This window comes from Scomber scombrus, chromosome 2 (genome assembly GCF_963691925.1).
Source record: "Scomber scombrus chromosome 2, fScoSco1.1, whole genome shotgun sequence".
In the NCBI taxonomy this organism is placed as follows: Eukaryota; Metazoa; Chordata; class Actinopteri; order Scombriformes; family Scombridae; genus Scomber; species Scomber scombrus.
Window position 1 is genome coordinate 15,024,578 of NC_084971.1, and position 15,396 is coordinate 15,039,973.

The 15,396-nt window shown below is 39.6% G+C and overlaps 1 protein-coding gene across 1 annotated transcript; it reads right to left on the bottom strand.

The window, feature by feature from the left end:
* Window positions 1-374: 374 nt before the first annotated feature.
* LOC134000872 (phosphoinositide 3-kinase regulatory subunit 6) lies at window positions 375-14,930 on the bottom strand. Its single transcript, XM_062440379.1, has 22 exons — window positions 14,841-14,930; window positions 13,877-13,952; window positions 12,752-12,836; window positions 12,449-12,553; window positions 11,716-11,807; window positions 11,482-11,550; window positions 10,793-10,925; window positions 10,275-10,344; window positions 9,929-10,127; window positions 9,038-9,185; window positions 8,076-8,162; window positions 7,288-7,528; window positions 6,653-6,946; window positions 5,819-5,918; window positions 5,132-5,254; window positions 4,006-4,113; window positions 3,766-3,868; window positions 3,558-3,622; window positions 3,265-3,355; window positions 3,104-3,165; window positions 2,848-2,954; window positions 375-2,382 (listed from the first exon to the last, which is right to left on the bottom strand). The coding sequence occupies exons 3-22, from the start codon at window positions 12,816-12,818 to the stop codon at window positions 2,226-2,228; spliced, it is 2,421 nt and encodes an 806-aa protein (XP_062296363.1). The 5' UTR covers window positions 12,819-12,836; window positions 13,877-13,952; window positions 14,841-14,930; the 3' UTR covers window positions 375-2,225.
* Between the last annotated feature and the right edge of the window lie 466 nt (window positions 14,931-15,396).

A 15,396-nucleotide genomic window follows, 5' to 3' on the forward strand; every position in this document is an offset into this window, starting at 1 on the left:
ATACGGCTTCCAGTTGCAGATGCGGAGAAACAGCGGTGAGAACTGGGAGGGAGGGTCTTGCAGTCTCAGTTTGTTGTTGTGTTTCATTGAGTCATCGCCAGTCAGTTACCAACCTGCGTTTACAGAGAGAGCAAGATGTTCTGGCAGGTGTCACTGTGCATCCAGCAGCATACCGGAGGCTCTCTGTGTTAACCAATATATGCCAAAGCAGTTTATAGCGACTAAATATCGCCATCTGGTGGCAACTGGACGCACTCACAGCATGGAGGGGTTAACACCATTGTGTGCACGTCGAGGCAAACCAGTGTAAAACCACTTCCTCTTGAATCAGCACGGAAACAAGTTGTTTATTCAAGAATAGTGTTGAGATTTAAGCTGACACTTGTCACATTCATTAAAAGACACTTTTTTTTTTTTTTTTACGAAACAAAAAATAATTTATTTACACAATTACATTACTAGATTTGATTTATAATGACATCATCTTTGTACATGAAAACAATGTGCAAAATAGATCATGAATTTCAAACTCATGATTTCACCCTGCCAGGCCAGCAGACACAAGCGCACACACACACTCACATGATTTTGATGTTGTGCACCAAATAAACACATTGCTTTCAGTTCCTGAGGCTGTTGACCTTCACTGAAATCATAACTGTGGAGATAATAATTATGTGGCTGTGAATTGATCTTTTTAATAAATAACCTACCATTGTGTCAGATCTTCAACGCCTCTCTATAACTTGGAGGATATCTTATGATGGCAGTATGTTATGGGAGTGTTTCCATAATTACGACGTGTACAGTAATGTCATATTTACGCATGTAGTCATAAGGCGAATTACATGCTTCACACAAAGCTGCTGGATTAGCGTGCCTCTCCCACTAGCAAATGAGAACCAATACTGCTGTTTCTGTGCAACCAGGTGCAATTCAGTGCATTTATGTATTTGTTGACACACCGCAATGAGAGGGTGGGGGTTGGGGTGATTTTTAACACCACAAGGCAAATAGGTTACATTTGAGACATTTACTAGCATTGTGCAAGTTTCACTTTCACATATCTCCAGGTTTAGCCCTTTGCATATTATCAAGCATAGACAGGGGCTTTAAAGACAAAGCCAGCAGTCTAGTAGCCTAAAACTTAAATGTTTTCTGTAGCTCAGTACGTGCATAATGCAAGGGTCTGTGTGAGACAGTAACACGCAGTAGTTGTGTTCATTCTGTAGTAATTCCAGACAGTGCACATAGCTCTAGTTTCCGCACTGCACATAGTGTGGTTATAGCAAATTTCTAGAACATTTTCAAACACTAAACCTGATGCTAAAGTCAATCATTTGCATTTTCTTAACAGCTTACATTATGCAACCAGGTACAGAAATAACAAGTTATTTAAATGATTCAGAAAAAGAAAAGAAAAAGGCAAAGATGGTGAACTGTTAACTGTCATCGTACCAGTCATTCAACAATTAGCATGTTTTAATAGCTGACAGACTGATTCTGTGAGTCTGCATTTTTGTAAGTAGGTGTGTGTGCTTGTGTCAAGAAGGCAGTAGAAGGTAGTGTGTCTTCGAAGGAGAGCAACTGTTACAATCAACCCTTCAAAATCTGCTTCACTGAGTGGTAACTTTGTGATGCAGATATTCCAGATTGCCTGCTGAGTTGTAACAATATTGTCACATTTACAATCCAATTATCAGTAGTTAAAGGATTGAAATCATTTGCTTTCTCCATGCTGGTCTCTCCAGTATCAATGTTGGATGGGTTGTTCTTTGGCATGATTCCAATCTGCATATATTTTATGACTGTCATAAAGTATGCACAGTAGTTAAACTCATGAATCATGAAATACTGCTAGGAGTTCAATCATAGCTTACTGTGTTATATAATGTTGTTCCCATTACTGTAAAAGCAAACTGGTTGTTCTTTCAAATGCAAAATTTGATATTAGTCCTGCATGCGTTGCATTGGGCCTTAAGTTGTTTTGATTTGCAGTCTTTTTCCAGATGTGCCAGTCAGTCCTGACTGTCAAAACTGAAACTATTTCGGTTTCAGGAGCAGCAGAGTGCGACTAAAAGGTTATTCCTTTTGTCTGTTCATGTGTCAAACTCGACTTGTGTTATCACAGAAGCAACAACCATTCCCACTATCAAAACACAGTGTGAATGGTCTCATAATTCTGAAGTTTCTCTGCAGGGCAACTCCATCATATTAAGCAGAGGTCAGTTGATGATTCCAGCAAATGTGTTGATTGGTAGAGGAAGTCCTTTGCTCATGTATTTGGTCAGTCCAGCGTCTTTGTCCCCTCCCAGGTTGAATTTGGACCTCATGGTTTTCTGAACGCAGTATCCAGGGTCGAGACACGGGAAGATCTCAATGCTAAAACACAAACATGTTTGAAATAATAGAGCAATCAGTTTAAATTGCACAGAAGTATAGTCTAGATTCACCAAGAGTGAATTAAAGAATAGATTTTCAGATTTGAAAGGTCCTACCCCCCTGAATCTAACGTCATTTTAAGTCTACACAAATGCGTAGCCATGTCAACATAGTGGCTTTTACCGGTCAGAGTTGAGCAGAGCAAAGTAAAAACAAATGAGGATGTGGGACGGGATTGGGAAGACATACTGTCTGTGTGAAATAAATGTGTTGATCTAGGGCATATCAAATTCAAGAATATTATTCAGCGACCCAAACAGGAAAGAGAGGCCACATGAATGTTTCTGCACAGCTTGCTGCTTTGATAGCAATAATGGCTATCAATGATTATTTCTCTAACCCAAAACAGTATCTTAATAGAAATGAATTAAGTCACCTACAGTACACTTGAGGATTGTCTCTCACCTCTGCACATGTCTGTAGGTCCTGCGACAATCCCTGTCCAGAGTAACAGTGAAAGATCGACTCTCCAAGCTGCGGATCTTAATGTTGCTGGCCCGAATCTTTGATTCCTGACAATTTAAAAATAAGTAAATGAAAGGATTAATTGCTGTATAAACCATTTACATTCCATTAGTTGATTTAACAACAACAGTCTTTGTAAGAGTAGACAACACACATTTGAGTATTCAACAATTTGAGAGGTATTGCATGGACATACCACAGTGTTGTTTTTAGTTTTTGTCGGAGATTCATTCAGTGTTAGTGTCAAACAGTTCAGATCTGTGAGGCAAGAATAAGACGCAATAACAGTTTCAAAAAAACATCAAAAACATTGGAACATTGATTTCCAATATAATATATACTGAAATAATTCTAAACCTTCTGCTTCATTGGAGGGAATAGCACTGATCTGAGCGCCTGACGTCCTGACAGAGATTCCTTTGTCAATATCTCGGCCACTTAATGTCACCTGGACACACACACACACACACACGCACACACACACACGCACACACTCACACACACACACACACACACACACACACACACACACACACACACACACACACACACACACACACACACACACACACACACACACAGAGCACAGACGTGTCAACACCCTCATGCCAGTAATCTAACAAGGAAATAATCTAAAAATATGAATTTACCTTTTTGTAATTCATGGAAACAACAGCTCCGCACACCTCCCCTGAGCTCCTCTGCTTTTGTTTTTCTGTTTTAGAGACAGGCATGTTGAAGAACAGGTTTGAACACAGATCCATGTAGGTATGGGTGCATGCACAGCTATGCACACAAAACACAAAAAAGGAAAACAATTGATAAAGTTAAAATAATCTACATGTGCACCCAATTTACCTCTTACTGAAGCTAAGATATGTTTGAACTCAGGAAACTCCATCTCCAAATGGGTAAGGAACACTTCTTCCACAGGATCCTTTGTCACACTGGTGAATGTGATCTAATAGAAAACAAGCAGTTTTTGAAAAACCAAAAATGTAAATGTGAAATATTTTTGTCAAAAACTTTGGGGAGTTTGCTTAAATAGCTAAGAAACAAAACAAAACAAAAAAATACACATGAAATATATCACACCACCTTAACAAAGTAGATTGTGAAGTAGACAGGCTGCTGGCCAGTACGGACGTAGTAGGATATGACATCCGACAAGAAGGGGTCTTTTGGCCTCACTGGGTTTGTCTCTTGCTAGAGAAGAACAGTTATGTAAAATTAGCTTGCTTGCCGGCATGATCTAACCACAAACTCATTTTGGTCACACTTGGGTTACATCACGCGGATATAATGAGCATCACTTAAAAGGTCAACTGCTTGTAAGGTAATATAAACAGTCCTTTGTAATTTGTCAACATTTAATAAACACCCCTTTTTTTCTTTTGTTTTAAAAACAGAAATTACCCTTTGTAAATGTACACATTAAAAGCAACAAAAATGCTTTTCTCTTTTCTCCATTCACTTGAAAAAATGAAGTTTTTGAAGAGAGATGAGGATGCAGGAAATGGAGAAAAGTTGAGAAAAAAAACAAACAAAACAAAACACAAGGTTCAGCTTTGCTATATAAATCATGTTCAATTTGGTTATGAATTATAAAGAAAGAGGACTTAGTCAAATAGTGCCCAGTTTTTTTCAAGAAATCATATAACCAGAGATCCTCCCAGGCACTGCAACATAACACAGTGTTTATTGTCTTGAAAACAATCTTAAAAAGTATTACCAATTTTTTCTTAGACTTTTACATAATTTTACAAATGATTAAATTCCACTTAAGTTCTTTTAATGTTCCTTTTATCCCAATTTCTCGTTAATTGTATTTCTTTTTTAAGGCTAATGGTGTCAGAGCAGTGTCAAGACGTCTTCTGAGTTCAGCTCACTGTAGCTGTGGTTTCGGTGAAATCAACGTACTTATGTTCCTTGCAGTAAGAGATGTTGTGCAACTTCCTGTGTTTTAACACATGCAGAGAACACTTGCTATGTTGACTAATTGAGATGCGGTAATGTCATTACATTTTCAGGGTTTCTGTGTACTGTATGTGTGTGACAGTCTACTCTGCACGTAGTCATACTGAAAATAATCATGGTGTTCAAGCTCTACAGGGAATTTGATGTTAATTATTCTTTTCTCTTACAAGTCACTAAAAAAAAGGCTTAATCTAACATAGACCTGCTGTGAAGATTTCATTCAGATTTGTTTTGAATTGGGTCATACCATCATAGCCAGTTTGGGGATCATGCAGCCTAAACTCTTGATGTTAGAGTTGTACCACGGATCAACCATGCTCAAGTAGGAACCAAGAGCACAGGGATTTCCCTTTGATTGATGTACGCTTTCCTAGAAAAAGGGAACATGAAAGTTTAACCAAACATACATTAAATTTGCTAAATAAACGGCAGTGAGAGAACAAAACTAATATGAAGGTTGGGTTGTTGTTTTTTTCAACCTATGGCATGTTTTGTGTTTCACTACCAAATAAAGAGTATTGCACATTGTTTCTGATGCAATCTGTGTCTGGAGTTGTATTTTTTCAAAGCAAATTATTATGAAAGTGAGATTTGGCCTATATGAGGCATACTTTGTATGTCAGGACACAAATGCATTTGAGGGAGGATAGCCAAAATAACTTTCAATAAAATGCTGGAGCAAAACAGCAATATGTACAATTTATTAACTCTCTATCACATTGATAATACAAATATGCAATTGATATAAGGTGGAGTTGAGTATATTGAGTATTTCTCTGCAGTATCAATACAGAATCATTTATATAAACATACAACAACAACAACAATGTAATAAAAATGTTCACATGCTGACCTGTCCTATTATCTTTAGAGGTGTGTTTACTTTCACACAATAACAGGCAGAAGGTGTGTAGACAAGAGGAAGTTGCCTTACCCTGACAGTAGAGAGAGGAGCAGGCACCCTGCAAACAGGGATGTAGTAAAACTGGAGGTTGACTTTCATTGTAAGAAAAAGCCTCCGTGATTCCCTTTTCCTGAAATGGCAAACCAAACCATTTGTGAGAAGAACAGAAAGTGAGAACGTTTGATACAGCAAAAAGGTTTTCATTTTCAAACGTGGGACATTTCCAATTTGGAGAAGTACAACTTCCTAAAACAGACTTAGCGAGAATCTAAAGCAGTGATCTGTTACCTCTCCAGTTCAGTAGAAGTAATCAAACTGTATTGTTGGAGCTTAAATGACACTGTTATAAATTATATAACTAAATGCAGATTCACTGTATTTTTTTAGTATGTAGTCTGTCTAGGTTGTATTACTGTGGCAAAAGTGATTTCCATTAAACATTTAGAGCATCACTGTCACATATTATACCCAAACACTATATTCAGATATATACGACGGGCCCATTTCTAATCATAGAAATGTTCACCAATGTACTGTTCTTGCAAGATTTTCATATCTATGTGTAGTTAATAATAATGCAAAACAGCAGTAAGGTACTCCAAAATCTCATATCATTTAGGGCCTATTTGTGTTGTGAAAACAATGTTTCCATCATAACATGAAGATCTCACCTGCCAAAAAATATTATTGTCTACAAAACAACAGTAATAGTACAGTGTAACAGAGGTATGAATCAAAAGGATGAGTCAAAACTTGCAGAAGCAAATAACTAATGTCAAATACACATCTAGTCCCAGTGCTGCTGCCACCAACTCTAACCCTCCATCTGCTGTCAAATAAACATCTTGTGTTTGCATTGCTCACCTGAAGAAGTAGTAGGCCTTGGCCAGGCGGCCCAGTACCCTGTCATCCCCCATGACAACTATCCTGGCAGTAAAGTGTCTCTGCTGCTTGGGGAATGGGTTCTGCATTGCACTGTTTCCTGCCCGCCTCTGGAGAGTTGTCCCTCGTCTTCCTCCCCTCCCTCCACTTCCTCCTCCTCCTCCTCCGAGGCTTACATGGTCTTCCAGGGTGTCCTGCATCAGTACCATACTGTCCTTCACAGATGGTTTCATCTTGATGCCTCCACGTCGTGACAGCTTTGATGACTCTGGCTCACTGGGAGAAAGTAGGAGGTCCATTGTCACAATCCAAGTACTGATCATATTAAAGTAATGCAAGGCTTGCAGACCAAAAGAAGTGATGCAAAAGAGCCCATTAAGAATGCTCGTTAACATTTTTAAGGTCAGGAATGATTTTTCATTGAACAAAAGTCAGGTGGTCTAAATGTTCTCTCTGAGGATTGTCTACTGGAACTCCAGTGAATTTTAAAATGTTACACATGGAAAGGTAGGTAATTATTCCACAAACTTTGGAAAATATCTTTCATTTTGCATCTTTTAATAGAAAGACTACAGAGTCACCATTAATTACCATCAACTAACGGGTACTAAATTCACCTTTTGCAATGTTCCCATGATGTACTCATACTGGCAGCATCCAGAGGTGACACTGAGGATGGATCAGCAGTGGGGGGAAGATCTCTTTCAATGCCACTGTCGTTGGACATGACTGAGAAGCGAGTCTTGTCAGATGGTATCAGGTCTGGTGACTCACCCAGCTCAAAGTCCTCCGGCTCCGGACTGAGGGAGAACTGCTCTGACATGGAGCTGGATCGCAACCACTTGGCCAGCTCTCGCCCTGTCAGCACATTAATATTCATCATTTCATTTATCACTCAGTATTTAATGCTTGTTAATGCAGCACTAGACACAGTATACAGACAACAATCACAGTTAGTATAGAGTAATCTTATTCAAGATATTAAGCAGTACAGCATTATGGCTTGCTATTTAATGAAAGTGCCTCATCTATAGTAATTTATGAAGAAAAAAACATCTATGTAAGAAAATATAAGAAAAAACATCCAAGTTACACTGAACAATTTATGCTATTTGTTTAATAAGGCAAACGTTGGTGAATAAACTTTAATTTGCCAAGGATATCACCCTTTGTAAGTGATAATAAAACGTGGCATTTAATACATGTGATGCTCTTGATCACAACAGAAAGTATTGTATTTGCTGCTAAATAACAAAATAAGTCGGTTCATGGGAATCTTTCCCCTTTATTTCTGGTTTCTTCAGTTTAGTTTTGAGTCAAAGATCACAATTATAGCCTCATTCAGTTCAGCTGACTGAGAGTAACAACTTCCTTTAGACCCCCCATGGTGTGGAGAGGCACTCACAGATATCCAGATCTTCTGTCCACATGTGGAAGCTCATCTCTGGGTTGGGAAGAGGGCAATCAGACAGTGGTCCTCTGGACAATGGCTCTACAGTACACACACATACATACAGAGGAAGAGAGAGAGGAAAAGACCAAAACGGTCACAATGACACTCAAAACAAAACAATCCCCCCTCCACTTCCTCTCTGTCCATCCCTCAGTCTCAAAGCTGGGATGAAGGGGAGCAGGTTCATGGTGGGTTGCAGACATGATAATAGTAGGGAAAACAGTGGATGTCATGGAAATAGATATCCGGAAAAGTAAAAAAATACAGACAACTGACTCAACTGTTTTGGACACAACGGAAATAAATAGATAGAAGCAAGGTCATATATTTGAACTCAGCTCAACAGCTGGCATGTCAAGCCTTTGTGACCACAGAAAACATATCCATCACCTGCTATATATGCTTGAACTGCACACTGAACCACTGCACTTGCTTACAGTGAAGGAGACAGACTGATTATGGGCTCAAGCAAAAGTAGAAATAGATATACAAACACATTTTTCAATGCACTCTATAGCAGACTGCCTTTGAGTTACAACCATTTTCAATAGAGATCCAAATTAAACACCACAAGCCAGAGCCAAAGGACTGTTTCCATGTCACCTTAATTTAAAACAACCAAACATCACATCCCCCTAATGTTTGGCCCATTTAATTCAGATCATTTTGTAAGGTCAGCATCCTTTTTTTGTTAGGATCAAGATGACACAGCAACATCTTTGTCTCGTCACTTGCCTCTTCTCTTTTTTCCATTTGACTCCACACTGTTACATAACAAGATACTACTGTGGTTCATGTGGTTCTCCCCCTTCACTGTTGTTAAGCTAAACCAGTGAGTTGACTTATGCCTAAGACAGAGCGACTCTGCCTTGCGAAATCAGCTTTGTTGTATTTCCTTTTCAGGGAGCCCCTACCTGAATCTATATCAGTGACGATCTCACTGTACAGCTTCTGAAGACGGCTTCGCGATGTTCGACCGTCCCCTCTGCTGCCCTCCTCAACACTTTGCTCTAGAGTCGCCAAAACTTCCTGAAAGTACTGCTCAACGTCGTGTTCCATGTCCTGTCCCAAAACACACAAACACATGTGGGTGAACTAACTTGCACACAGGGAGATAAACCTATAAAGACCATGTATTAATAGTAAAAGGGGGAAGGGTCAGCAGTGTGTGTGTGTGTGTGTGTGTGTTTGTGTGTGTGTGTGTGTGTGTGTGTGTGTGTGTGTGTGTGTATGTCTGCCCTCGTGTGTGTCCTGCTGAGGTGTTACTTTAGGGCCAGTGCCAGGAGACACTTCCACTATACAACAGCTTATTGAGGATGTTTCACATAACATGTACAAATTGGGAGAGTACTCTTTATTTTTAAACCAGGTGCAAAACTATAAAGCACACTGCCATAATGTACTGCTATAACTAAAAACAATGAAATGAACAAACAGAGTTGAACTTTGTGATATTAGGATCAACATTCAAGTGTAAAGTAAACTCACATTTGATAAATACAGTCAAGTTAATGGGTTAATGATTTAACATAATACAAGGAGTACTAGGAACTAGGAAAGAGAAAATGGTAAGCATGCGGAAAAGCAGTCACTTTATCTTTGCAAGCATTGTGAGTCCAGAGAAGGGTTTTTCAGAAGAGAAGACGGGCAGGTCAAACCTGCAGTGGGCAAACATACAAAGATAAAAGCAGTGACAACAACTAGTATGAAGGATAGAGTGCAATGAAAAAGAAAGGTAAAAAGAGAACTGAAAAGAGATGGCAAAGAGTGAGCACAAGCCAACAGTATTGTATGGTTCCACTGACCTTCAGGGCCTGAGCCAGTTTTGACCCGTTGCATTGCTCTGCTCCTAAAGCAGCCTGTATGGAGTGTTGGACCACACTACGCATGTGATCTAAAGGACTTAGAAATCCACCTGAGGCTGAAGCAGACGCCTCAATATCACCCAACAGGACTTGTGCCAAGGAACCAGAAAAGACCTCTGGATCAGCCAGAACAAACACCCTGCAGAGATTTGAGTGATGACCAAAGAAGGCATGTTGCATGATGCAGCAGTATGAGGAAATAAAATCAGCCTTCAGTTCTCTGAGGCGTCTGTGTGTCTGTGCCTGTTCACAAAGACATGTGATGCATTATTTATTTTTGACCTACCTCTCCTGAAAAGGATAGTGCTCATTTCTTAGTCTCTGCTCAGCTATGAGCATCCTCTGGAACATCAGACCTGTAAATAAAAGTGACATTGGCATTGAATGAATGACAGTACTGAATGAATGACAGTAAGCAATTTGAGCTGTGTTAGGACATGAAGGACATAATTGTAATGTCAACAGTATGTGTAACAGATAATTCATGTTTTGGTTGACCTGTTTTTGTGGGAAATGACGTTATACAAACACATCATCATCATAACAACATATCATTGTCACCAAGACACATAACAGCTTGTGGTTGAAGGCTTCAATTTTCACTATTGCTGGAGAGAGAACCAAGTAAAGACGTCCTGATAGCAAGGCTAGTCAGGCTATAAATGTTGAGTGCACCTGAATATGACCCTGATTAAGCAGCTGGAGCTATTTAATCAGGTAGTTCTGAAGCCAATGAACCCAGAAGGAAATCGACTAATCACCTCTAGTTTAAAATTTAAAACTACAGTAAGAGTTGAGTAATACCTGGATTGAAACGCTCAGTTTTTATCTGTCTTGTGTAGCTGAGGCCTACAGTGCAGTACGGATGAGGGTAAGTCAGGAGTCTCTTGCAAAAGTCATACACACGCTTGTACAGTTCATCTGGAATGTAGGCTGTCTGGAATCAGAAAGAACATGAAACACACACAAGCAGAGGTTATAATTAATTCTGGCAAGAAAATCAAACACCGTTTTCCTTTTACCGTAAGCATAGGGTAATTATTTTGCTAAAATATGAAGAAAAACTGCTGGTTTGAATTTTGTAATTTAAAGCATCCACTTCCTTGATCAGATTTATTCCTGAATGAAAACACACCTCTTCTGTTTGTTATTATTTTAATTAACAGTGATGGAATTTTCAAAAATTCCCCCCTGCAATGCATATATAATTGTCTGACATAACAATGCAAGATTTGTTTTGATCAATGAGGAATCGTGTCAGAATATGTAGATTTAGCTTACAAGCAAATGTGGTTTTACCACTGGTGTCATTCAGGCTAACTATACATATTAAATTACATAGATGACTATGTAAGAGGGTAATAGTACAGATAGATGACCTGTCCAGTATGGCTCTGGAAGCTAACACAAGTCGAAATCAGTTTAGAGAAGTAAGAATAAACAAATCTAAGGCAGATTTTTCACTGTGCAACAATGTCGCATGAATACTGTACCTGAATGATGGCATACATGAGTGTGTGGAGCAGAGGGATGATGTGTTTACGACAGTCCCATCTCTCAGCCTGCAGAGAAAACACACACTATGTCAGGGCTCTGCTCCATCTCCTTGACAGAAGACAGACTAAGGACTGTACACTGCTAGAGCTAGGGTCAGTCAGTCCATTAGTTGATCGACAGAAACATAAAAGTTGCAAAGTGTAAACAGGACTATAGCAGAGATCACGTACCTTCTCCAGCTCCTTTATCAGCACCCACACCAGAGATAAGCTGTTGGCAGGATTGTTTTGAACCTTCTTATGAAGCGTCCATCTGAGCATGCCTGCACATGCACACACACACACACACACACACACACACACACACACACACACACACACACACACACACACACACACACACACACACACAAGCCATTAACAGATGCACAATTTCCACGGCACTAAACACAAACTTGCCAAATGTGTCACTCTTTTCTCCATAACACCGCTGATTCAATATGTATCCGATGACTAACAACTAAACAGCCCTCATATAGGTGACAGGGCTAAATATTCCACAATGTCAGTAACACTAGAGGGCTGGCTTCATCAAATATCCGTAGACGTTGGAAAAGTTTACTAGAAGGATTTGGATTGGTTTTGGATTAAGAAAAATACAAAAACAGAAAAGCAAGTGACTTTCCTCTGAAAAACCACACAATTATATTAAACCAATGTGAATTTGAATGCATTATCTACATGATAAAAATCAAAAATGTTGTCGTGTTTTGGTTTTTGATTCTTAACCATAAGTTAAGAGCCAGTGAAACAGTGATCAGATAATGTTTGGGATTTTTGTGAAATTTCTTGTAACATACATGACCAGAGACAACAGCCAAAATAGATCAAATTGCCTCAGTACTGAGAGGAAAGTTCTCATATCTGGCAATCATAGGCTATGATGTTGTTGATCGTATCTGACCTTTGTTGAGGCAGTCTGGGGCCTGCTGGTGGTCTGTGTCTTTTGGCAGCACAGCCTGAATGCTGCGGTAGAGTTCTGGCTCTGGAACCGTGGGGGAACAGCCGGCTGAAAATAAACTCAAAAGGTTAGGATGTTAAAGTACAATATGAAAAGGTTTTCCTTTAAGTTTAAAACAGTATAAGATCTTCTTTTGAACACAAACCAGCTCTAAAATACTGAGACTTGATGCATTCTGATTCTTTGACCAATAACTATACACTCTGAGAGAAAATAACTATGAATATAACAGTATAACAGTATTACCTGTTGGCTCCATGCTGCACAGCCTGCTTGAGTTATCCCAGGGGGCCAGGTTGGTCATGTCTCGCATGCATTGTGGGTCTATTAACTGTAATCAGGAAGAAGACACAGACAGGAAGTGTCACTAATGTAGGTGGGCAGTTTCTCACAATGACTTTTGGTGGCTGACAGTCACTGTGGTCAAGTGATGTACTCTGAATGTGTTTCTCTGTTTGCTTGCTAACAGGTGTAAAAATATACAAGTTCAATCGAGCTATTTAAAACTCACTTTCTGTGTTAAGAGGAGGGTAGAATATAAACTCTACCCATATATGTCTCTATACGTTTTTTATTTTTTGTATTGGTGTGTGAAATATGGTTCCTCTAGTTTAAACCTGAGTAGTTACTGCTGGGGGACAAAATTGCAAGTTAAGTGTCTAAAGTCCCCCCACACAAACACCCTCCCACACATACACACACCTACTTGTATTCACTGAAGCGTAATAGGTGACAGTTCGTGCAGTTGTCCCACACCAACCCTACCAAACAGTGATAAAAAAGTATTCCTATAAATAACTTAAACCTCCCTCAACCCTAAAGCCACTACATCATCCCAGGTCCCACACAAGCTTGTGAGTCACGGCTTACACCTCCACAGTACAAATTTATAGTGAAAATTAGCCAAAGCAACCTGAGCAAAAATCACCCTCATTGAATGTCCTCTTTTAATTATCAGATCCTATATGATCTGATAGCTAGAGCCAACATAAATTAAATCACTACCACAACAAACATTAATAGCTAAATATCGAGAGGAAATGCAGTTTTCTATGTCATGAGTTATTAAAAAATATCCACCCGACTCTACTCTTAACATACTGAATGTAAATCAGAGTGCTCATGAAGCTTATAATACCTTTTGTGTAAAAGAAACATCAGAAACCTCTTACTAAATTTTAAAACCACAAAGTTACAAAACCTGATGACTTTACAGTAAGTAATCATGTCCAAAACAGCTTTAACCCTATTTGCTTCATGGAACTAGTTAATTAACTACCTAGCCACTAGCTAAAATAAATCAGCATGTCCAAACATACAGCTGTACCACCACACAAGGTGTAAAGTAGAGAAAACATTACACAAACTTACCCCTGCTCTGTACAGTCGCTGACCAAGCAGGCCTGCAGGTATCTTACATCCACACACTGCACACTCCGTATGGAAACTAATGAGTGACGGAGGGAGAGAGAGAGACAGAGTGTCACAGGCAAGCGAGGACAACGATTCACTGGCGAGAGCATTTCCTCTTGTGTGAGGGTATGAGTAAGGTAGTCACAGGGGATAAGGGCTGTGTGTGTGTCAGCAGCGTTGAAGGGGGAGGTGGAGAGGAGGGAGGAGAGTGTTCTTATGTGCAGGTGTTAGAGTCATACACTGTTTTAGTTTGAATGTTTAGGTGGCTCAAGGCTGAATGGTGTATAGATTTGTCCTTATTTTCTGACTCGCAACAGGTTTCTCTTTCTCTTTCATGTTGGTTTCTCATTCTACCTATTTCTCTTTCTCCGTCACACACTCGCAAACAAAAACATGTATGCACGCACGCACACACACACACACACACACACACACACATACACACACACACACACTGGGGTCATTCCACAGGCCGTATGTGTACAATGAAAGGATTTAGTGTGATGGATTTAGCCCTGATCCCTTGGAGAAAAGCAGCACTTTCAAAAAAAGCGAGTTAGCAGCGCTGCCTCAGCAGCTGAGCGCTGCCTGTTGACTACAGGTTTCCGGCTGCCTCTAGTGTATCCACTCCTCTGTCTGTCTGTCTGTCTTATACTATCTCTCTCTGTTTACACCTTCAATCATCTAACTGGTGCCCATTATGAAATGTATGCTCAAAAGGTTAATTTTGAGAGTTTAATTTTCCTGTAACTGTCTTTGTCTTTCACACATGCACAGACAGAAACAGAAACATACTGGACTCTGTGCACGCACGCACACACACACACACATACACACACACACACACACACACACACACACACTCACACACACACACACGCCTGCAGTCTCACCACTACAGAGACACAAACCCTGTTTTTACCTTTGCTAATAGCAACTATTAGTGCAGTGCAGGAGCTGACACATATACAGCACTTCCTCTCTGTCAGAATGAGTGGGCAGATGACACTCTATATTTAGACAGAGAAAGCAAGAGAGCAAGAGAGAGAGAGAGAGAGAGAGAGAGAGAGAGAGAGAAAGAGAGAGGCAAAGAAGCAGTGAGGGAGGGAGACAAAACAAGCTTAAAAATAGATGCACCACATCATTCACGGCCTTTCCAAATACCTAGCTTGGAAAACCCACAGTCTGCAGAAAGTTTGTTACAAAAAAGTGAACCTGTCAAAGCAAAGAAAGCATCATTGTAGCTTTTTGATTTTGAAATGCTTATATTAAACGAAATATTTAAAAGAAAAGACATTTTTATGGTTGAACCATAACATCGTCGAGACAATTTGATGTCATGCATGATTTCATAGCAAATTTCCTGTATCTAACCATAGTTAAGTTCTTCTTCTTCTTCTTCTTTAGGTTTGTTCTCAGAAAGCAAGTTATTTATGATGTGCTCACCGAAGGCTCTGCAGGGTAGTCCAAATTTAAAT

Excerpts from the sequence above, each read along its gene's own strand:
- LOC134000872 (XM_062440379.1), bottom strand. The coding sequence starts at position 12,818 with ATGCGAGACATGACCAACCTGGCCCCCTGGGATAACTCAAGCAGGCTG. Across the intron at positions 3,869-4,005 it reads TCACAATCTACTTTGTTAAG|ATCACATTCACCAGTGTGAC; the intron begins GTGGTGTGATAT and ends GTTTTCTATTAG. Across the intron at positions 3,166-3,264 it reads TCCCTCCAATGAAGCAGAAG|ATCTGAACTGTTTGACACTA; the intron begins GTTTAGAATTAT and ends CTTGCCTCACAG.